This window comes from Vipera berus (genome assembly GCF_964194415.1).
Source record: "Vipera berus genome assembly, chromosome: 3".
In the NCBI taxonomy this organism is placed as follows: domain Eukaryota; kingdom Metazoa; phylum Chordata; class Lepidosauria; order Squamata; family Viperidae; genus Vipera; species Vipera berus.
The window spans coordinates 7,818,323-7,840,476 of NC_138204.1; the positions used below are offsets into that span (position 1 = coordinate 7,818,323).

The following is a 22,154-nucleotide window of genomic DNA, read 5'->3' on the forward strand; positions in this document are numbered from 1 at the left end:
TTGGCTCTTTTATGACTCGTGGACTTCAACTCCCAGAATTCCTGAGTTGAAGTCCACGAGTCATAAAAGAACCAAGGTTGCCTACCCCTGGGCTAGACACATCTGGTCCCCTTAACTGTTCATCGTACAATTTAACCTCCAGACTCTTTATCATCTTTGCTGCTCTTCTCTTTTCTAGGGTCTCAGCATCTTTTTTTTGTATTGTGGTGACCAGAATGCGATGCAGTGTTCCAAGTGTGGTCTCTTTAATGTGCCATAGAGTGTACTATCACTTTGCTTGATCTGGAGGGTATCCCTCTGTTGATGCAGCCTAGGATTGCATTGGCTTTTTTGGGCACAATTAAGCAGCGATCCACTAGGACTCCTAGATCCCTCTCACAGTTACTACTGTTGAGCCAGGTATCATCTATTCCAGGGTTCTTCAAACTTGGCCCTTTTATGACTTGTGGACTTCAACTCCCAGAATTCCTCAGCCAGGGCGGCTAGCTGAGGAATTCTGGGAGTTGAAGTCCACAAATCATAAAAGGGCCAAGTCTGAAGACCCCTGATCTATTCTATACCTGTGCATTTGTTTTTTTTCCTGCCTAACTACCCTTATTTCATGCTTCTCTCTTTTTGCACATAAACCTTCACGGGAAGTATAATGTGGAGCCATTCTCCATGACAAAACTTTGGCCATAAGTAAATTGGAACGATTCCAATGGCTAAGCCCAAATCTTGTTAGACCGGCACTGTTTTCAAACTTAGGACTCACATTTAACCACAGTAACAAGGGACTCAGAACATTGTTACACAACCTTTGGGTAAGTAAATATCCCATTTTTCCTTCTTCTTCTGTTCTTTCTTTCTCCTTCTGGTGCTTCTTGCCTCCCATGTTAACTTCAACATTTTTCCTAGCTAGGAAAAAGAGATTTAGGGGAACATATGTGGTGGCTCAGTGGGTTAGGACGCTGAGCTTGTCAATCAGATGGTCGGCAGTTTGGCGGGTTGAATCCTGAGTGCCGCATAACAGAGTGAGTGCCTGTTACTCGTCCCAGCTTCTGCCAACCTAGCAGTTCAAAAGCACATAAAAATGCAAGTAGAAAAATAGGGACCACTATGGTGGGAAGGTAACAGCATTCCGTGCGCCTTTGGCGTCTAGTCATGCTGGCCACATGACCACGGAGACGTCCTCGGACAAGCGCTGGCTCTTCGGCTTTGAAACGGAGATGAGCACCGGCCCCTAGAGTCGAAAACGACTAGCACGCATGTACGGGGGAACCTTTACCTTTAAACTTTTATCAGTCCCCAGATCTAACTATCCTGACAGACACTTGAACCCAGAGCTAAATGCATCATGTGGCAGATGTCCCGGGATTGGTTATAGAAACACAATTTTCTTAGAAAATTACTTTGTCAAATAGTAAGTGAACAGGATGCTGTTGATAACATTTTTTTTAAAAAAAATCAACGGCATATCTCTTTCGGAGCCTGAATGCCAGTTCAACTACACCAGGAATATTATTAACACTGCTTTCTCCCACTCTGAGTAGATCTGCTTTTAAAAGTTTATTTTGGATGCAAAATATGCTAGAAATTCAATTTCTTAGCATTCCCGAGCGCAGTGAGCCAATGCACTTGGGAGCCCAAGTTTAAGAAAGCTGCTTTTTTAAAAATGAAGACCCTCTTCTCATTTTTACCAGGTCAAGTTGACTTTGGCATCCCCACAATTTCTTGCAAATTGAGTTTTCCTGCAAGCTACCTGAATGTAAGCACTCAAAGTGGTCTCACGCCTAACTAATTAGATAGATAGATAGATAGATAGATAGATAGATAGATAGATAGATAGATAGATAGATAGATAGATAGATAGATATAGATATATATGTATGTATATATGTATATATTTCCCTTTTCGTCTACAGCCAATCATCCTTAAATATAAATTAGACAAGTTTGTGTGTGGGGGGGGTTCCCCTTCCGTAAGGACGGAGTTTTAAACTTGGGAAGTCTTTTTGCCTGAGGTTGCTAAACGTTGGACCTCGAAAACGGGAGAAAAAGTGAACCTGGATCAGAATAACAGAGTTGGAAGGGACCTTGGAGGTCTTCTAGTCCAACCCTCTGCTCGAGCAGCAGACCCTATACCATTCCAGACCAATGCTTGTCCCATCAGCCTACGTACCTGAGCTGTTCTCCAGCGATCATGACCTCGGCTCTGTGGTGCTGCTCAGTGGCCCTTTGCTTGAAGACGCTGCTCACGTTCTCCATCCCAGCCTGTCGGTTAAAGCCAGCCGTGGTGGAGAGAGGCAGCTGCGCCTTGTGAGCTGCTAAGCAGCTACTACGCCTGGCTTTCCACCAGCGTGTTTGCCTTTCTGCACAAACCGGGGCGCCCTGCCAGAAACATCTTGTTAGCACTTTTAAAAAGAGATAAAGGCAGGCTGCTTGCTTGCTTTGCCTGGAGGGGTGGAGGAAAGATCAAGGGAGGTAAGTGAAGATTGTGGGAGAAGAAGGCTGTCCCTAAGCCGAGAGGTGGAACTGGACCTGCCTCTTGCCTTCAAGGGCTGCTCCGCCTTAGCTGGAAGCCGAGGGTCAAGGGCAGATTCCCGTTGAAGGAGAAGGGACGAGCTGAGATCAGTTGTGTTGGATCATGCTGGATCTCACCAATGCCAGAGAGCCATTCCTGAGGAGGAGGAGGTGGTGTCAGCAGAAGAACCAAGGATTTTAGGTCTTCTCCTGTGCAGCCTGACTTCCAGCTGTGGTGCTGGAGAAGACTCCTGCGTACCTCTTAGAAAACAAAGGTGACTGACAAACCGAGTACAACGTAGTCCTCGGCTTGCGACAGTCCATTTAGTGACCGCTCAAAGGTACAGCGGCACTGAAAAAAGGTGACCGCTTCATGCATAGCCGTCGTGAAATCGGGATGGACCGCAGGCAGCCAACATTAGGCATGCCACTGCATCCAGAACCAGTGGCCATTTCCAAATGGTCTTCAAGGGCAGCGCCATGGAGAGTGGGTGGCAGTAGTCCATACGGGAGTTGGTTCAAACCTGAGTGAGTGTGAGGAATTAATGACGTATTGTGAGCAATATAATGAAAGACTGTGGTTTTCTGGAATATGATGGCATTTGATGCAGAGAGTCCACGACCTGCGAGCACAATTGACCCCAAAAATTTATAATAATAATAATAATAATAATAATAATAATAATAATAATAATAATAATAATAATAATAATAATAATAATAATAAAAAGTTGGAAGGGACCTTCGAGGTCATCTAGTCCAACCCACTGCTCAGGCAGGAAACCCTATACCATTTCAGACAAATGGTTGTCCAGTCTTTACTTAAAAGCTTCCAGTGTTGGAGCATTCACCACCTCTGGACGCAGGTTGTTCCACTGATTAATTGTTCTAACTGTCAGGAAGTTTCTCCTTAGTTCTAGGTTGCTTCTCTCCTTGGTTAGCTTCCATCCGTTGCTTCTTGTCCTGCCTTCAGGCGCTTTGGAGAATAGCTTGACTCCCTCTTCTTTGGGGCAGCCCCTGAGATATTGGTACACTGTTATCATGTCCCCCCTCATCCTTCTCTTTATTAAACTAGACATACCCAATTCCAGCAACCGTTCCTTATATGTTTTAGCCTCCAGTCCCCTGATCATCTTTGTTGCTCTTCTCTGTACTCTTTCTAGAGTCTCAACCTCTTTTTTACATCGTGGTGACCAAAAACTGGATTGTTAAGCTGTTTAAGTGAGTTTTATCCCATGTTACACCTTTTGTTGCCATGGCTGTTACGTGAAATCAACGCAGTTGTTAAGTGAATCATACAGTCATTATGTGAATCTTGCTTTCCCCCCCTTCACTTTGCTTGTCAGGAAGCTGTCACAAATGGAAAGTCACAAATGGTAATCACATGAGCCCAGGACACTGCAACCTGAGGCTAAAACTAAAAGTTAGCCCATTAGGAGGCAATCTGTATGTTGTGATAGCAAGAGGTGAAACAGCCTAAAACAGTAGCAACAAACGAGATGCTGAGTGCCTTAATTACATTAAGGGCAGGAGCTGTCAAAGCCATCAGGAACTTGGTGGTGTGATCCTTGCCAGAACCCTAACATTAACAGATCACAGGTCTCCACCAGTGATTGCAAAACCACACTTGTTGTCCAAACAGCACAAAACACGGATGAAGAAGAGACTAAAATACAGAAATCAGACTATGAGGGAAAAATTGTTGTTCCTCATCCTTCAAATGTATAAAGCACAGCTGTGAGTCAACCACGTACTACAACTACACACAGAGCAATTGTGATGGCCATGGCGGAGCCCACAATGGTGGAAGACAGATGGTCCATTTGAGCTAGTGGGGAAGGCACCAGGCTAGAAAGTAGGAGAGTGTGAGTTCTAGCCCTGCCTTAGCCATGAAAGCCAGCTGGGTGACTTTGGGCCAATCACCAGGAGGCTGGGAGTTCTAGTCCTACCTTAGCCATAAAAGCCAGCTGGGAGACTTTGGGCCAATCACCAGGAGGCTGGGAGTTCTAGTCCTGCCTTAGCCATGAAAGCCAGCTGGGTGACTTTGGGCCAATCACCAGGAGGCTGGGAGTTCTAGTCCTGCCTTAGCCATAAAAGCCAGCTGGGAGACTTTGGGCCAATCACCAGGAGAGTGTGAGTTCTAACCCTGCCTTAGCCATGAAAGCCAGCTGGGTGACTTTGGGCCAATCACCAGGAGGCTGGGAGTTCTAGTCCTGCCTTAGCCATAAAAGCCAGCTGGGAGACTTTGGGCCAATCACCAGGAGAGTGTGAGTTCTAACCCTGCCTTAGCCATGAAAGCCAGCTGGGTGACTTTGGGCCAATCACCAGGAGGCTGGGAGTTCTAGTCCTGCCTTAGCCATGAAAGCCAGCTGGGTGACTTTGGGCCAATCACCAGGAGGCTGGGAGTTCTAGTCCTGCCTTAGCCATAAAAGCCAGCTGGGAGACTTTGGGCCAATCACCAGGAGAGTGTGAGTTCTAACCCTGCCTTAGCCATGAAAGCCAGCTGGGTGACTTTGGGCCAATCACCAGGAGGCTGGGAGTTCTAGTCCTGCCTTAGCCATAAAAGCTGACTGGAAGATTTTTTGGCCACTCTTGTCTCAGCCCAATTCACCTCACTGGATTGTTGTTATGGAGAAAACAGGAGACAAAAGTTTTGTTGGATATGTTCACCACCTTATTTGTAAATATAATAAAGGTGGTATACAGATAGATAGATAGATAGATAGATAGATAGATAGATAGATAGATAGATAGATAGATAGATAGATAGATAGATAGATAGACAGACAGACAGACAGACAGACAGACAAGTAGGTAGACAAGATAGACAGACAGACAGTTATGTACTCTATGCCATTTGAGCGAAACTTATGTTATCATGACTCCATTCCCCCACCATGATTTTATCCTCCAGCCTCATTTTAACAGGATTGGCTGATGCCGCTTAGCTGGTCTGCCTCCAAGCGTTCTTAAAAGTACCGGTAAATTTAAACAAGAATGTGCGATTCCCCTGTTGTGAAGACAGAATACAATTAAGATTGGAACGGACCTTGGAGGTCTTCCAGTCCAACCCCCTGCTCAAGCAGGAGACCCTCTACCATTCCATGGATGTCCAGTCTCTAACTGAAAAGCTCTAGGGAAGTAGCACTCACAACTCCTGGAGACAAAGATTGTTTTGATTGAGTCCAGGGCCTTCCTTGAAAATTCCAGTCCTGCATGGAAGCTGCTATTTCCCCCACCCCCACAAAAATGATACTCCAGACCAGTATTTTTCAAATTTGGCAACTTTGAAATAATTGGGGCTTCTGCCTCAAAGTTGCTGAGGTTGAGAAATAGTGACTAGTCACAGGGATAGGCAACCTTGGCTCTTTTATGACTCGTGGACTTCAACTCCCAGAATTCCTGAGCCAGCCATGCTGAGGGGGAAAGGAGAGGTTTTCAAGCTGAGCCATGCTGGCTCAGGAATTCTGGGAGTTGAAGTCCACGAGTCATAAAAGAGCCAAGGTTGCCCATCTCTGAGGTAATGCTTAACTAATACACTGAAATGCCCTAGATCAGGGGTAGGCAACCTTGGCCCTTTTAATAACTCGTGGACTTCAACTCCCAGAATTCCTGAGCCAGCATGGCTTAGCATGGAAACCTCTCCCTTTTCCCTCAGCGTGGCTGGCTCAGGAATTCTGGGAGTTGAAGTCCACGAGTCATAAAAGAGCCAAGGTTGCCTACCCCTGGGCTAGTGGATGCATTAGGATGGTAAAGAGACCCCCTCTTGTGGCTAGAGAGGAAAATAAGGTTTGTTTCGTACGAAGAATGTCATTACGTGAGTGGAAAAACATATGGCTGCTTTTTGTTTTACAAAGCTGGCAAAATAATTTCCACCAGTATAGTTTTAATTTATACTAGACTTGTCTTTCTGCATGGAGTGTTATTGTGCCTGGTTACTGACTGTTTTGTTAGTATTTTGCCTAAAAAGAGAGAGGAAAGACAAGGAATTATAAAGCTTGCTTTTGGGCTTGATATTGAACAGTAGACCATTTTATGTGCCGGCAGTGATATATGAACCTTTATACGCCATTATTACAATTCTCAAAACTTTTCCCTTCCTAGTGCAAGGTGGTAGCAATATTTATCGTTCTAAAGTACATCTACGTTCTACTCCTGGTGATTTCTGTAAAATTAACAGAACAGACAGAATTATGACCACAGTTGAGCCCAAAATTTCTGTTGCTAAGTGAAACATTTATTTGGTAAGCTTTGCCCCCTTTTATGACCTTTCTTGCCACGGTTGTTAAATGAATCACTGCAGTTGTTAAGTTGGTAACACGGTTGTTAAGTGAATCTGGCTTTCCCATAGACTTTGCTTGTCAGAATGACACAAAAGGCAATCACACAACCCCAGGACACTGCAACCTACAAAAATTGAGTCAGTTAGCAAGCGTCTGAATTCTGATAACATGACTGTGGGGATGCTGTAAATGTGAAAAGTGGTCATAAGTCATTTTTTTCAATGCCACTGAAGCTTTGAATGGTGACTAAATGAACTGTTGTAAGTCGAAGACTACCTGTAAACAGAATAACATGAGTTGGAAGGGACCTTGTAGGTCTTCTAGTCCAATCCCCAGCTCAAAGCAGGAGACCCTATACCATTTCAGACAAATGGTTGTCCAGTCTCTTCTTAAAAACTTCCAGTGTTGGAACATTCACAATTTCTTAAGGCAAGTTGTTCCACTGGTTAATTGTTCTCACTGTCAGGAAATTCCTCCTTAATTCCAGGTTGCTTCTCTCTTTGATGAGTTTCCATCCGTTGCTTCTTGTCCTGCCTTCAGGTGCTTTGGAGGATAGCTTGACCCCCCCCTCTTCTTTGTGGCATCCCCTCAAATATTGGAAGATTGCTATCGTGTCACCTCTAGTTACTTTTATTAATTTTATTTCACAACTTAATCTGATTTCATAACTTACTCGGGATTACTTTTTTAATGGACTTTCCTATTAAAAATAGGCACTTTTGAGTCCGCCATATGTTTGTTCAATATAACCTGGGAAATGTGTGCTTGTTTTCACAAAGCTTAATCTGAGCCAATGTTTTTTCTACCTTGGCCACTTTGAGATGTGTGGACATCACCTTCCGGAAAGTCCCCGCCAGCAAGTCCACACATCTTGTAAGTTGTTCTAATCTAAATTTTCAGAAAAGGTTGAATTACCCCTCCACCATCTTTTAGAAACCATCAATGGTATTTGAAAGTGGGAGGCATATCATCGACTTGTTCTTTTAGGGTTTTTTTTAAGTGGATTTTTCCCCAAATTCTCTTTGTAAGTCAATCTTCAAAAATCTTCTCAGCATACTGTATCCCAATGATTGTCCTCATCTTGGCATACAACACTGTATCTTGTGAAATTGTTTTGAGGTTGCTTTCAACGCAATTGTTTTAATGGAGAATGCCCTTCCTCCTCAGGTTGAAACCCAATTTGGTCAAGTTATTAATGCACCAGGCTAGAAAGTGGGAGACAGTGAATTCTAGTCCCACCTTAGCCATGAAAGCCATCTGAGTGACTTTGGGCCAATCACCAGGAGACGGTGAGTTCTAGTCCCCCCTTCGTCACGAAAGCCAACTGGATGAATTTGGGCCAATCACCTGCAGAGTGCAAGTTATAATACCATCTAAGCCATGAAAGTCATCTGGGTGCTTTTGGGACAATCACCAGGAGACGGTGAGTTATAGTCCCCCCTTTGTCATGAAAGTCAACTGGGTGAGTTTGGGACAATCACCAAGAGACGGCGAGTTCTAATTCCCCCCTTTGTTATGAAAACCAATTGGCTGACTTTGGGCAAATCAAGTTCTAATCCCGCCTTAGGCATGAAAGCCAGCTGAGTGACTTTGGGCCAGCCCAACTCACCTCACAGGGTTGTTGTTGTAGAGAAAACAGAAAGAGGAAGGTGTGCTGGACATGTTTGCCACCTCGAGTTATTTGTAAAAATAATAAAGTTGAGAGACACACAAATAAACAAACAAATAAAGGTCTTGTGCATTAACCAAGATTGAGGTTAGAGACATGTTCTCTGAAAACCAACCCAAGCCCAGAAGAACGTGGAAGCTGCAGACGGTGCAACTCATATTTCTGTGCAAAATACAAACGTGAATGTCAACGCAACGTGAAGCTACTTAAATAGGATGTTGGAAGGGCTTTGTTCCATTTCTCTGACTTTATTGTTTCACTTTGAGAGGACACGGTCGGTTCAGATTCAATACCGTTTTGCAAAACAAAGGAACATAACTCACAGCTCTTGCGAAGGAACTGACAAAATGGTAGTCGGAAACGGAAAGAATCGCGTATCCCACCACCCAGCTTCTTCTGAAAAAGAAAAATAATAATAATAATCCACTGACCAGTTATTCCAACCAAGAGAGGAAGGAGCATTAAGATCCAGTTACATTTCTCAAAGTTTTGACCCTGTATCTTCTACCGGTGGAGGCCTACTCTTCCCGTTCATTTTCAACTTGGTGCAGAAAATAAAACACTTGCCCCTGTTGCCTCCACCAAGCGTTTCTGATTTCCCAATCTAGCCCATAGTAGCCATGATATTCTCTGGAGATCTCCCCCTCCAAGTACTGCTCAAGTTTGACCCCGCTTAGCTTCCCAGGACAGAAAAGCTCAACAGGTGTGAGGTCGCCTACACTTCCTATTACCTCCCTTTGGGGATTCGGTTAAGAGAAGGACGTTCACCTGAACTGGAAGTTATTGTACGAATTACTACACCAATACATATAAATGCCTACCATGGAAGGCCGTGAAAAGGTGGAGAATTTCTAGGGAAGTTAAGAGACAGCAGCAAGACTATACAGCAAGAGATCTCAAGTCATTAATTCTAGCATTAGGGACAGGGTTGCATTCTCAGCAACGTGCAATGGAAGAAACGCTTCGGGAACACCCCGATGCTAGGTTTGGTTTCAGCCAACTTCGACAGCAGCCTTCCGTAATTTAATACCTTCTGGCGGAGTTAAACCAGTTTCCACAACAGCCCAACGAACACCGGATAGCTATCTGGAGGGCGTGAAACCAGGGAAGGCTGAATCAAGGGTTTTGTTACTGTACTAAACTGAAGATATAAATCACCAATCATGCAGAAGGGCATTGCATCCTGTATTTTGTAACTCCAAGGCAGCTGATCCTACTTAAGTTGCTCTCTTACTATCAAATTACTGGGGGATTTTTTTTTTTTTTGCTACCATTGGCTCCCCTCCAATGATGTTAAAAATAAAAGGTTCAAATACATAAGCCGCTTGGTTGTGTATAGATGACTTGGGATAATCCTGTACAATTAACTTTGGAAATCTGATAGCTCTGTTCTCTTATTTATCTATTTATAACTCAATTTCTTAAAGATTTTGTTTATCAAGGGGGTTTCTAGTGTAGGTAGCTGTGAAAAAAAGAACAACTTGGGAAACCTCTGACGCATTTCGTATGAGTTCGTGAGCTGTATTTTTTTCTTCCATGGAGGGAGCAACGCAGAACCGAGAAAGAGCTAACACAGTAACCCTGAAATCGGGTGCCACCTCCTTCATCCCCAAGATCATGATTTTTAGAGTCCTTTTGGTGTTTGATATTTACATTCCCCACTCTGGATAGTTTTAGCTAAGGTGGCAAGCTGTATCGTCATCTCATTTAAAAACTGGAAAGGTAACGAGGTGATTCATAGAGCGAAGAAACAGACTCTAGTCTGAAAAGATATGATTTGAGGAGCGGGGGGGGGCGGAGAATCAGCCCTGCCTTTGGATAAAAAAGGAAAAAAAAAGGAAAGGAAAGGCTGCTTTAAAAATAAATATGTTTTTATGCAAGGAGTTTAGGACGGAGTATCTCAACCTTGGCAAGTTTAAGATGGGTGGACTTCAACTCCCAGAATTCCCCAGCCATCTCTGCTCTTCTGGGAGTTGAAGTCCATCCTTCTTAAACTTGCCAAGCATGAGAGACAGCGGTTTAGGAGATGAAGAAATCTGCCATAAGATAAAATATACATTAATGGAGAGACAGAGAGCTCCCATCTCCTTGCGTTCCACAGATAAATGATTTAAAACAAAACGGCAGACAGACTGAAAAGATCAGATGAGCAAAACTTAAGGTAGTTAGTAGCTGATGCTCCTTCACGTGCAAAACACACAATTAAGTTTCTAAGGACTGATCCAGAAAATAGAAAATGAAGAAAAGAAAAAAAAACTCACACGCTATTGGGGAAAAATGGACACACATCAGCAAAAGAAATAGCCAAGTTAACTCTATTCTGAGACACACTTAAAAAAAAAAAAGAAAAAAGCTGCAGTTTTTAATGAGGTCACAAAATCTCAGAAATTTGGCAAAAAAAACAAAAACAAAAAAAACGTATTCTTGAAAGACAGGCACAGATCTGATTAGAAAGTCCAAGAGGAGTGAAAACTGGGACCAGACGGTGAGAAGGCAAAAGTCTTCAGGAAAGAAATTTAGCTAGTAATTGAGGGGAAAAAGGACAAGTGAAAAATACCACACAGCAGCTCAAGTACTTCATATTTCTTCACAAGATAAGATACTGACATATTGAACAATACATAAAAATTGTAGGAAACTATTAATACTTTATGATCTCTGTGTGTTTATGTGCACTGATATACACACACAGTTATTATATACAGCAGACGATTTCAGCTAAATTCTGAGAAACTGGAAATTCCCAAGGATCCAGGCCAGGGGTAGGCAAACCTTGGCTCTTTTATGACTCGTGGACTTCAACTCCCAGAATTCCTGGACTTCTGGGACTTGAAGTCCACAAGTCATAAAAGAGCCAAGGTTGGCCTACCCGTGATCCAGGCACTCAAGACATCACGCAGCTCATTAGCCAAGCCAAAGGTTTTCTTAAGATAAAGAAACCAGATTTTTCATCCTGGTTCCCGAAATGCCTCATTTTTGACATCCAGCCAACTGTACCACGATTCAGTGTTTCCTGCCTCCTAGCGGTCTAACACTGTAGCATTTAAATATACATAATTATAAAAAACAATCTACTGATCACAAGCACCAAAAACAGAATTGACATCAGACCTTGTATAAAAGGATACTGGAATGAATCCTCAAATTCATGCAGCATAGCTCAAAAATGACAGACGTTGGAATCTGATTATTTTTCAGTAATCTCCTTCCGGGCACAGGGGGAGCAGAAGGGAAAGAGGAAAACCCATGTGGAATCCTATAATCTTATCTTTTATAAGTGCAACGTTCCAAATCGTTATTGGCTTTCGTTTGGTTAGAAAAGATGGTTTGCTTCCGACATGTTCCTTTGAGAAAAACTGTCACCTATCCTGTCTGGTTTTTTCCGTCACTTGTTTGTATCCAGCCATTATGCTAAAATCGAGGAGCATATGGAATCTTCAGTGGAGAAAAAGAATTGAGATGATTGAATTTAACATATAAAGGGGGGGGGGGAAGGAAAGAAAAGATGAGGAATCTTACGCAAACCTGTTGAAAGCAGCCGAAGCCAAGAACGGGAGTTTTCCAAAAAAAAAAAAAAAAAAAAACTTTTAGAAATGCCATTTGTTTCCTTCTAAATAAGAGAACTGAAATTATTAAGCGGACAGCGTCCTTCAAAAAAGAAAGAAAGAAAGAAAGAAAGAAAGAAAGAAAGAAAGAAAGAAAGAAAGAAAGAAAGAAAGAAAGAAAGAAAGAAAGAAAGAAAGAAAGAAAGAAAGAAAGAAAGAAAGAAAGAAAGAAAGAAAGAAAGAAAGAAAGAAAGAAAGAAAGAAAGAACAGAACACCACACCCTTAAATAAACCTGGATCCAGCTAACAGCTGCTTCTACAATGTCTTAAAATAAAAATATTTCGGCTCGATTCCAAGCCATCCCATCTCAGTCACAATATGTCCCTTGGCTAAATATGCCACCCTTACCCCACCCCGCCCACATTATCAGACGACCCGGAACTCCTCCAGAACATCAGCTGAAGTCCCCAAAAGAAGTTGGGCCGAGTGTGCCGAATTACACATGCGAAGGTTGTGTGCTAGGATGGTAAGACTTGCACGGACTGGCTTCCTCCAGGCTTTCGGCTCTGGCAAACCCCAGAAGGAAGAGCAGCAGGGTGAGGATATATCGTAATGCAACGGGGTCGTTTCCGTGACACGACTTGGCTCTTTGTATGATAATTACAAGAATCCGCAAACCCATGTGGTGGTGGTTGTTGTTTTTGTGGTGGTGGTGGTTGTGAACAGGAGGTGGAAAGAGAATGGAGCGGCGGGCGTGAAGTTTAAAGAGGCCGCCCCCCCCTCAAAATGATGTTAGTCCAGTTATGTGGGAGATTCTTCCGTCGGAGGTGTGTTATTTTTCTCCCCCCCCCCCCCGCCGCCGCTTCTGCTGTGTGGGTTAGAGGACGTGTCCTACCAGTTGTGATTGTCCCATTCTTCTTCGGTGGCCGACGAGGGTTCTTTTGTGGCCTTCTTCGAAGTCTTTTTGGCTTTGCCCTCCCCTGCGGCGTTCTCCCAGTTGCTCTCCCAGTTTTCCCAGCTGTCGCCATTACTGTTCTTGTTGTTGGAGACGGTGCCCGAGCCCCAAACATCCCAGCTGTCGGAGCTCTTCTTCTCCGTCGAATTGTCCACGTACGTCCAGCTATCGCTGCTCGGGGACTTGTGGGTCTTGGGTGGGTCTGAATTGCCGAAGGTCTCCCAGAAACTCTGATCCACGGAGTTGTTCTGGTAGCTTTCGTTTTTGCTGTTCTGGTAGCTCTCCGCTTCCGGTGGCCTTTCGAGAAAAAAAACAGGAGCAGAGGGAAAAATAGGAACTCGGTTAGTTCAATGGAAGCTCATCAAGGAGAGAAGCAACCTAGAGAAAAAAAGAAGGAATTTCCTGACAGTGAGAACAATTAACCAGCGGAACCTGCCTCCAGAAGCGGCCAATGCTCCGACACTGGAGATTTTCAAGAAGAGACTGGACAGCTATTTGTCTGAAATGGTACCGGCGGTCCTTGACCTACGCCCACAATTGAGCCCCAAATTTGTGTTGATAAGTGAGACATTGGTGAAGTGAGTTTTTGCCCCCCTTTTATGAGCTTTCTTGCCACAGTTGCTAAGTGAATCACTGCAGTTGTTCAAGTTAGTCACACGGTTGTTAACTGAATCTGTTTTCCCCATTTGACTTTGCTTGTCAGAAGGTCGCCAAAGGGGATCACATGATCCAGGGACACCGCAAGCGTCATAGATATGAGTCAGTTGCCAAGCGCCTGAATTTTGATTATGTGACCACAGGGGTGCTGCGAGGATCATAAGTATAAAAAACGGATCGTTAAGTCACTTTTTAAAAAACGCTGTTGCAACCAAATTAACTGTTGTAAGTCGAGGACTACCTGTATAGGGCTTCGGGTGGACTAGAAGACCTCCAAGGTCCCTTCCAACTCTTCCGTTATAATGTTAACACAGAAACAAAATGGGGCTGCTCTCTTTGTCAACCTCCTGAATGAACTTTCGGCTGTGTGTCAAGAAAAAAAGGTCTTTCTAACTAGAACCATCCCAGAAACTATAAAAGCAAGGCAGCTATTTAGAAGTCCAAGCATAGGATGGGAGAAAGACTTCCCATTCAACAGAAAACAACTTCTTTTAAAATATTATTTATTTATTTATTTATTCATTTATTTGTTTTTATAAACCGCCCTTCTCCCGAGGGACTCGGGGCGGTGTACAGAGTAGGACAGGCAACAAAGTGAAACAGTATTGAAAACAATAATCAAAGCAAAACAAACTGGGACCCCAATTAAAGCTGTCAGAGCTATCAGGCCAGGCCGGACTGTTGGAATAGGTAAGTCTTTAAGTCGCGTCGGAAGGTGCGGAGGTCGGGGGCCATCCGGATTTCAGTTGGTAAGCAGTTCCAGAGGGCTGGCGCACCCACTGAGAATGCCCTCCCCCTGGGCACCACCAGTCGACATTCCTTGAGCGGTGGTACCCTGAGGAGGCCCTCTCTGTGGGAGCGCACAGGGCGGTGGGGTGCTGACATTGGCAGAAGGTGCTCCCGTAGGTAGTCCGGACCCATGCCATGTAGGGCTTTGTATGTCATTGTTAGCACCTTGAACTTCACACGGAAGGCAACCGGAAGCCAGTGCAGCGCACGGAGGAGAGGTGTGATATGGGAGTATCGGGAGGCTCCCCAGAGTGTCCGTGCCGCTGCACTTTGCACCAGTTGAAGCTTCCGAGTGGATCTCAAGGGCAGCCCCAACAATTATTATTGTTGTTGTTGTTATTTCCATCAGGACCTATCCGAAAGCGGTACAGGTAGTTCTCGACTTATGACCACAACGGAGCTTCAAAATTTCTGCTGCTATGCAAAACAGTTGTTCAGAGAGTTTTTGCCCCATTTTATGACTTTTCCTGCCACAGTTGTTAAGTGAATCACTACAGTTGTTCAGTTAGTAACACGGTTGTTAAGTGAATCTGGCTTCCCCATTGATTTTGCTTTTCAGAAGGTCACAAAAGGGGATCACGCGAGCCCCGGGGGACACTGCAACTGTCATAAATACGGGCCAGTTGCTAAGTGCCCGAATTTTATTAGCATGACCATGGGGATGCTGCAACGGTCGTAAGGGTGAAAAACGGTCATAAGTCACTTTTTCCAGTGCCGTTGTGACTTCAAACGGTCACTAAACAAGTGGCTGTAAGTCAAGGACTATCAGTACAAGTAGTCCTCAATTTACAATCACAACCAGGACTAGAGTTTCCCCTGGTAAGCAAGATAGGTTTTAAGTGAGTCAAACCCTATTATTACATCCTTTTTGGCCACGGGTTGTTAAGTGAAAAAATGCTATTAAGTGAACCATATTGATTCTGCTTGTTGGAATCCGGCTGGGAAGGCCACAAATGGTGATCAAATGATGCTGGGACTCTGCAACTGCTGTAAATTCATGCTGTTTGCCAAGCGCGGCCCGAATTTTGAATACGTGCTGGCTTGTTGTAATGCTCGTGTGAGGACCGGTCTCTTTTTTTTCAGTGATTTTGTTAACTCTTGAGTGGTTGCTAAATGAAGGGTTTTAGGTCAAGGACTACCTGTATCTTTTTGGAGCTAAAGCTTGTGAAAGTAATCCGGATGTTTAAAAAGAATACACATTTTTAAAAAAAGAACAATATTCATAAAGTTCACAGAAAATGTGTTCCCAGGATATTTTAGGCTGTCACTAGCTTTGCTAACCTCTTGCCTAAATTGTTCTCTGTCCAATATGGCTCGGAGTTGGCACGGCTTCAAAATTGGATCAAGAAAGGAGGCTAAAACCAGTTTTTTATAGTATCATAGCTGGAAGCCTTAAGCTCTGGTGTTCAAATGTCTAGGGGAGGGGTAGGCAACCAAGGCTCTTTTATGACTCGTGGACCTCAACTCCCAGAATTCCTGAGCCAGCATGGGGGAATTATGGCCCCCTCATGACTCGTGGACTTCAACTCCCAGAATTCCTGAGCCAGCATGGCTCAGCTCGGAAACCTCTCCCTTTCCCCTCAGCATGGCTGGCTCAGGAATTCTGGGAGTTGAAGTCCACGAGTCATAAAAGAGCCAAGGTGGCCTACCCCTAGTCTAGGGAGATTCTCAGTCAAACAGGTCACGGTTGTCCCAAAGGTGCTTTTTCAGGAGGCAACTGGACTTTCTTGTTTTTCTTTGAAGAAGTTTCGCTTCTCAGCTTCTTGAACTGTCTTCAGACAAAGACAAGAAAGTCCAGTTGGCTCCCAAAAAAGCGTTTTCGGGATATGGTGTTCAAACTGTGTTCCCTGGAATTCCAAGGGCCCGTGAAAACCATCCAGAGGCTCGTCACGACAACATTAAAGTGAAATAAATTTCTGTGACATCGTAGGTGAACAGGCAGAACCCGAGGGGTGTGTGTCAAATCAGTTTGGAGTCACTACACTCCCACAAGAGAAGCCCACAAGTCCTACCCACCTACACACACACACAAACCCATGAATTCCGCTGACCCTAATCTAGTGCCAGTTTGGATTTGACTGTTGGTAGATCAGATTCTTAAGGGACGCGGTGGCTCAGTGGGTTAGGACGCTGAGCCTGTCGATCAGAAGGTCAACAGTTTGGCGGGTCGAATCCCAAGTGCCGCGTAGCAGAGTGAGCGCCTGTTACTCGTCCCAGCTTCTGCCAACCTAGCAGTTCGAAAGCACGTAAAAATGCAAGTACAAAAATAGGGACCACTACGGTGGGAAGGTAACAGCGTTCCGTGCGCCTTTGCCGTCCAGTCATGCCGGCCACATGACCACGGAGACGTCCTCGGACAAGCGCTGGCTCTTCGGCTTTGAAAAGGAGATGAGCACCGGCCCCTAGAGTCGGAAACGACTAGCACGCATGTGCGGGGGAACCTTTACCTTTACCTTTTTTAGATCAGATTCTTGGGTACAGGTTGCATGCAATAAACTTTTGATTACCATCAGGCACAAGGAACCAGGAACCGAAGTTGAGTTCAAAGCCCTCAAAAGTTTATTTTTAAAAACCATGCTGGCTGGGGAATTCTGGGCGTTGAAGTCCACCCATCCAAGTTGCCAGAAACACTGGCCTAGCTTCGTGAGGGAATATATCTTCTTGAGATAGCCTGGACTTCGTTTACAAGTTCTACGTCAGAGATGTATCCTGAGCAGATGCATCTACCATACCTTTCCGAAGACCCATCTGCTTTTCCAGAAAAGAAAGTGGTCATATCTCGCCAGCTTTTAGTGCTTACTCCCTGGACCTGTGGAGTGAAGGAAAAATAAGGCAAATACATAAGAGAGAAAACAATGGTACATAGATATCAACCCTTTCCTTTATCAGATTTTGAAGAAAACAAAATGGCACCCAGCAAGCAACTACAGGTAGTCCTCAACTTACAACGGTTCATTTAGTGACTGTTCAAAAGTGACAACGGCACCAAAAACTGTGATTTATGACCCCTTTTCAAAGTTACGACCTTTGCAGCATCCCCATGAACACATGATCAGAATTCAGGTGCTTGGCAACCGGTTCACATTATGATCGTTGCTGTGTCCCAGCGTCACGTGATCCCCTTTTGCAACTGTCTGATAAGCAAAGTCAACGGGGAATCCGGATTCACTTAATAACCACGTTACTAACTTAACAAATGCAAGGATTCACTTGACAACTGTGGCAAGAGAAATTGTAAAATGGGGCAAACTCGCTTAACAAATGTTTCATTTAGCAGCCTAAATTTTGGGCTCAGTTATGGTTGTAACTCGAGGACTACCTGTATACCCTTAAACAAGCAGCGTCCTGCTGGATTGGCCTGCTGGCCCATGTGGTTCAGCAGCCTGTTCTCCCATTGCAGGGGTAGGCCACCTTGGCTCTTTTATGACTCGTGGACTTCAACTCCCAGAATTCCTGAGCCAGCATGGCTCAGCTTGGCAACCTCTCCCTTTCCCCTCAGCATGGCTGGCTCAGGAATTCTGGGAGTTGAAGTCCACGAGTCATAAAAGAGCCAAGGTTGCCCACCCCTGTCCCAGTGGCTGACCAAATTGCCCCACAGAGCCCACCAGTCCCCTGGCACATGGCCTTCAAAGGGAGTCCCACAGCCCTCTCAAGAAAAGGACTGGACCACATTTGTGTGGAGTTAGCAAACCTTTAAAGGTAAAGGTAAAGGTTCCCCCGCACATGCGTGCTAGTCGTTTCCGACTCTAGGGGCCGGTGCTCATCTCCGTTTCAAAGCCGAAGAGCCAGCGCTTGTCCGAGGACGTCTCCGTGGTCATGTGGCCGGCATGACTAGACGCCAAAGGCGCACGGAACGCTGTTACCTTCCCACCGGAGTGGTCCCTATTTTTCTACTTGCATTTTTATGTGCTTTCGAACTGCTAGGTTGGCAGAAGCTGGGACGAGTAACAGGCGCTCACTCTGCTACGCGGCACTCGGGATTCGACCCGCCAAACTGCCGACCTTCCGATCGACAAGCTCAGCGTCCTAACCCACTGAGCCACCGCGTCCCTTTATGTGCATACAAATATATTTAATAAAATGGACTCAACTCAACTCTCTTTCCTTTCCCTTCCTTTCTTCTCCTCTGTTCCCCTTCCTTTTCCCTCTCCCTTCTTCCCCTTAAAACAAGTTAATCAAATAATCATGCTGTTTTCAACACACACACACACACACACACACACACACACACACACATTTAACCTTACAACCATTTGGCTAAAACAGATTTAAAACTAGGAGGCACCAGCACTTACCAGTTTTATTGAATAATGGCAGCAAAAAACAGGAGAGGGAGAAGACACATCAATTAACAAGTTTTAAAGTGACTTGTGCTCATATTAAGCTGTTTCCACATTCCTTTGCAATACGGCTCCTCAAGTGTTCTGCTCTATCATTTTTTTCAATGTAGCCTTTATTAAGATGCAATAAAGATAGTAATCAAGACCGTTTTAGGAGATGCATCTTGACAGCACAAAAAAATTGCTTCAATTCTCACATCAGTGGCACGTTAAGACGAATCTTTTATTTTTTTATGAACACTAGCTTGGAGAGTCACTTGATACCAGGGCCAAGTCTGATTACAGGCAGTCCTCGACTTGCAAGAGTTCATTTAGTGACTGTTCAAAGTTACAACGGCACTGAAAAACGGCACTTTTCAGTTACGACCTTTGCCCCATCCCCATGATCACATGGTCAGAATTCAGATGCTTGGCAACCGACTCACATTTATGACAGTTACGGGCATCCCAGGGTCACGTGATCCCCTTTTGTGACCTTCTGACAAGCAAAGTCAATGGGGAAGCCGGATTCATTTAACAACCGGGTTACTAACTTATCAACTGGAGCGATTCACCTAACAGCTGAGGCAAGAATGGTCGTAAAATGGGGCAAGATTCATTTAAGAAATGTCTCACTCAAAACAGAAATAGACGGGCCCCTCAACGCTTATTTTTTTCCATAATCTTGCACGAGTCGGACATGGCAGGCCCACTAGCTATTGCTACGTTCACGAACTTTCAGATTCGTTTGCCGTGTAAAAGAGATTTGACTTTGGAACTAGAAATGAACAATGAACTGGGACCAGAGCAATGGGTGAAACCACAGAGAGAGCTGCCTAGAGAGGCCGCTCTCGTGCTGGAGCGCCACGTGCAACTGGAATGTGGAAACTGGCTTAACGCGGGGCCTCCCGATTGCCAGGCAGGCCTCTTCATACCTTGGAAGCAAAATGCGAGACTCCCTGGGAAACATCGTCGAACATTTTTCCATCTTTCACCTACACGAATCAAGCGGTCCAGAGTTAGATGTCGATCAAGGCAGGCTGTGAGAAACGCTCATTGCAGAAATGGCAGAGAAAGGAGTTTCTCCCACCATGAAGCCGGGTTGGGAGAAATAAGACTTGCTCGGTATAAAGGATGGCCCTCCATGGTGCCGCCGGGGGAAAAGCAAAGGTTTGGGATCCGACTGGCTAAAGGTATCTGGAGGCTTTGGCCGCTACAAAGTGTGGCTGCACAAGCAACCTTGCATGCCCAAAGAACGTAATGCCTCTGCTGCACGAGCTGCATTGGGTTCCGGTCTGCTTCCTGGCCCAATTCAAGGTGTAGGTTATGACCTTTAAAGCCCTACATGGCTACCTACAGAGGGAGCTGTCTCCACCCCATCACATCAGCCCATCCTACCTGGTCAGGCAGGGAAGACCATAAATTAAAGACCTCCGGCTGGACCATTCCCCACCCCACCCCCTTGAGGTGAGGCAGCCTTCAGAAACGTCTAAAGACCAAGCTCTGCCATGTGGCCTGGCCCTCACAGAGGAGCACATGGTCCTGGGGGCTAGTTAGTGCCCTCAAGCCCCTTCCTCTGCCTTTGAATTCACTTTTAATGCCAGGGTGTGTGTTTTTTTCACTCTCCTTGGCTCTTTTCTAAATTTTTATACTTCATTTTCAACATTTTATTTGTACACTGCCCAGATTCCTTCTGGGAGGGAGATGGGTGCTTTCTAAATGTGATAGATGGATGGATGGATGATAGATACTGGATAGATAGATAGATAGATAGATAGATAGATAGATAGATAGATAGACAGACAGATAAGACAGACTGACAGACAGACAGAGAGACAGACAGCGGAGGGAGGGTGGGAGAGATAACTTTATGAATAGATGGATGGATAGATGGATGGATGATACTGGATAGATAGATAGATAGATAGATAGATAGATAGATAGATAGGTAGGTAGATAGATAGAGACAGACAGACAGACAGACAGACAGACAGACAGACAGACAGACAGACAGACAGACAGAAAGGTGTGTATGTGTGTGTGTGTGTACACACAGAGGGGGAGGGAGGGGGAGAGAGAGAGAATGAATATTGCTTCATGGAACAGAACTCTTTTATTAAAGAGTTGAGACCAGTACAAAGCAGGAGATTGTGTATCTTAAGAGTGATGTAGAATTCTCCATGAAAAGTTCATTCTACTCTCTTTGGTATCCTGATCTCCAGATTTTCACCCTCAAGCCCACAAACTGAATGGAACGATTCGTTCTGTATCTAATTTAGACATACTGCCTTCCTAGAGGCCATCTATCCTATTTGGTTATTTGCCACTGGTCATTCAAAAACTGAATGTTCTCTCTCTCTCTTTTTTAGGGATACGGAAAAAGGGCCACACCCCTTGGGGAAAGTGCACTCATCCAAACACGCTTTTATCATCCTGAAAATTTGCAGAACCCTCCTGGTCAAATAAATAAGCTTCCAACTTGAAGAGTTACAAAGGGACTGGCAGTTCTCCGCTTTGATTCATTTCCAAGTAATGGCCATACAACATAACGGTATCCTAAGAGGAATGACACACTGCAGTTTGCTATTAACCCATACGACAGAACCATCGGTATACTCTATGACTTTTCTACAAAAAGTAAAGGTAATTCTATATTTTCTTGGGCACAATATCGTAATTTGCTGATAGGGAACATGTCAGTTGACACAAGAGGGCTGGTGGAATTAGGAGTGGCTAGGGCAGGGGTCTGCAGCCTTGACAACTTTTAAGACTTGTGGACCTCAGCTCCCAGAATTCCTCGGAGCTGAAGTCCACAAGTCTTAAAAGTTGTCAAGGTTGCAGACCCCTGGGCTAGGGAATGTCGAACCAGGATACCAGCTGGTATAACACAAATGTCATTGGATGACCTTGGTCAATTTAAGCTACCTTAGGGGTTGAGGGGGGAGAAGGGAAGGAGAGGCTGGATTCCCCCCCCCCCCCGAGTGTCTTTCTAAAAAAAAAAAAGTTGGCATCTTGATGCAACAAATGAATCGAGAATTTGAGACAGAAGGGCTGAACAGGAAGGAAAGATGAACGGGGAAAGCAACATCTCACACTGACTCAAACCAGAAAGTCAGCATTTTGGCTGCAAACGTCTTGGGATCCTTGGTGTGCCCTGAGCTTGGTTGTTGTTGTTGTTTTTGCAGACGTTTCATTACCCAACTAGGTAACGCCGTCAGGGCCAGAAGAAAGTCCCACCAACACTGACAAGACAAGCCACTTGTATATAAACAGAGAGGAAACTCCACTCCCTTCTAGCACTGATGATGTTACCTGGTTAGGTAGTGAAATGTCTGCGAGAAAACAACAACCAAGCTTAGAGAGCACCAAGGATCCCACAGTTCAACCCTGAGCTAAAACGTTCTCTTGTATTGGTAGATATCTTAAAATATAAC

General features: G+C 44.7%; 3 protein-coding genes across 3 annotated transcripts in view; all 3 read right to left on the minus strand.

Annotated features, from left to right (window-relative positions):
- Nucleotides 1-2,420, minus strand: part of LOC308665574 (DEP domain-containing mTOR-interacting protein-like) — a 36,531-nt gene extending 34,111 nt beyond the window's left edge. The window contains 1 exon segment of the mRNA XM_081323638.1: nt 2,162-2,420. Coding sequence (XP_081179764.1) covers nt 2,162-2,247 — 86 coding nt within the window. The 5' untranslated portion in view covers nt 2,248-2,420.
- COL20A1 (collagen type XX alpha 1 chain) overlaps nt 1-22,154 on the minus strand; it is a 532,145-nt gene that overhangs the window by 226,337 nt on the left and 283,654 nt on the right. The gene's annotated exons all lie outside the window — the stretch shown is intronic.
- The window catches only part of ARFGAP1 (ARF GTPase activating protein 1), a 52,033-nt gene continuing 38,566 nt past the window's right edge, over nt 8,688-22,154 (minus strand). Inside the window, exons 11-13 of the mRNA XM_081325187.1 lie at nt 19,656-19,715; nt 17,134-17,210; nt 8,688-13,252 (exon numbers count right to left, since the gene is read on the minus strand). Of these exons, the coding sequence (XP_081181313.1) occupies nt 12,892-13,252; nt 17,134-17,210; nt 19,656-19,715 (498 nt within the window). The 3' untranslated portion in view covers nt 8,688-12,891. The remainder of the gene's footprint in view (nt 13,253-17,133; nt 17,211-19,655; nt 19,716-22,154) is intronic.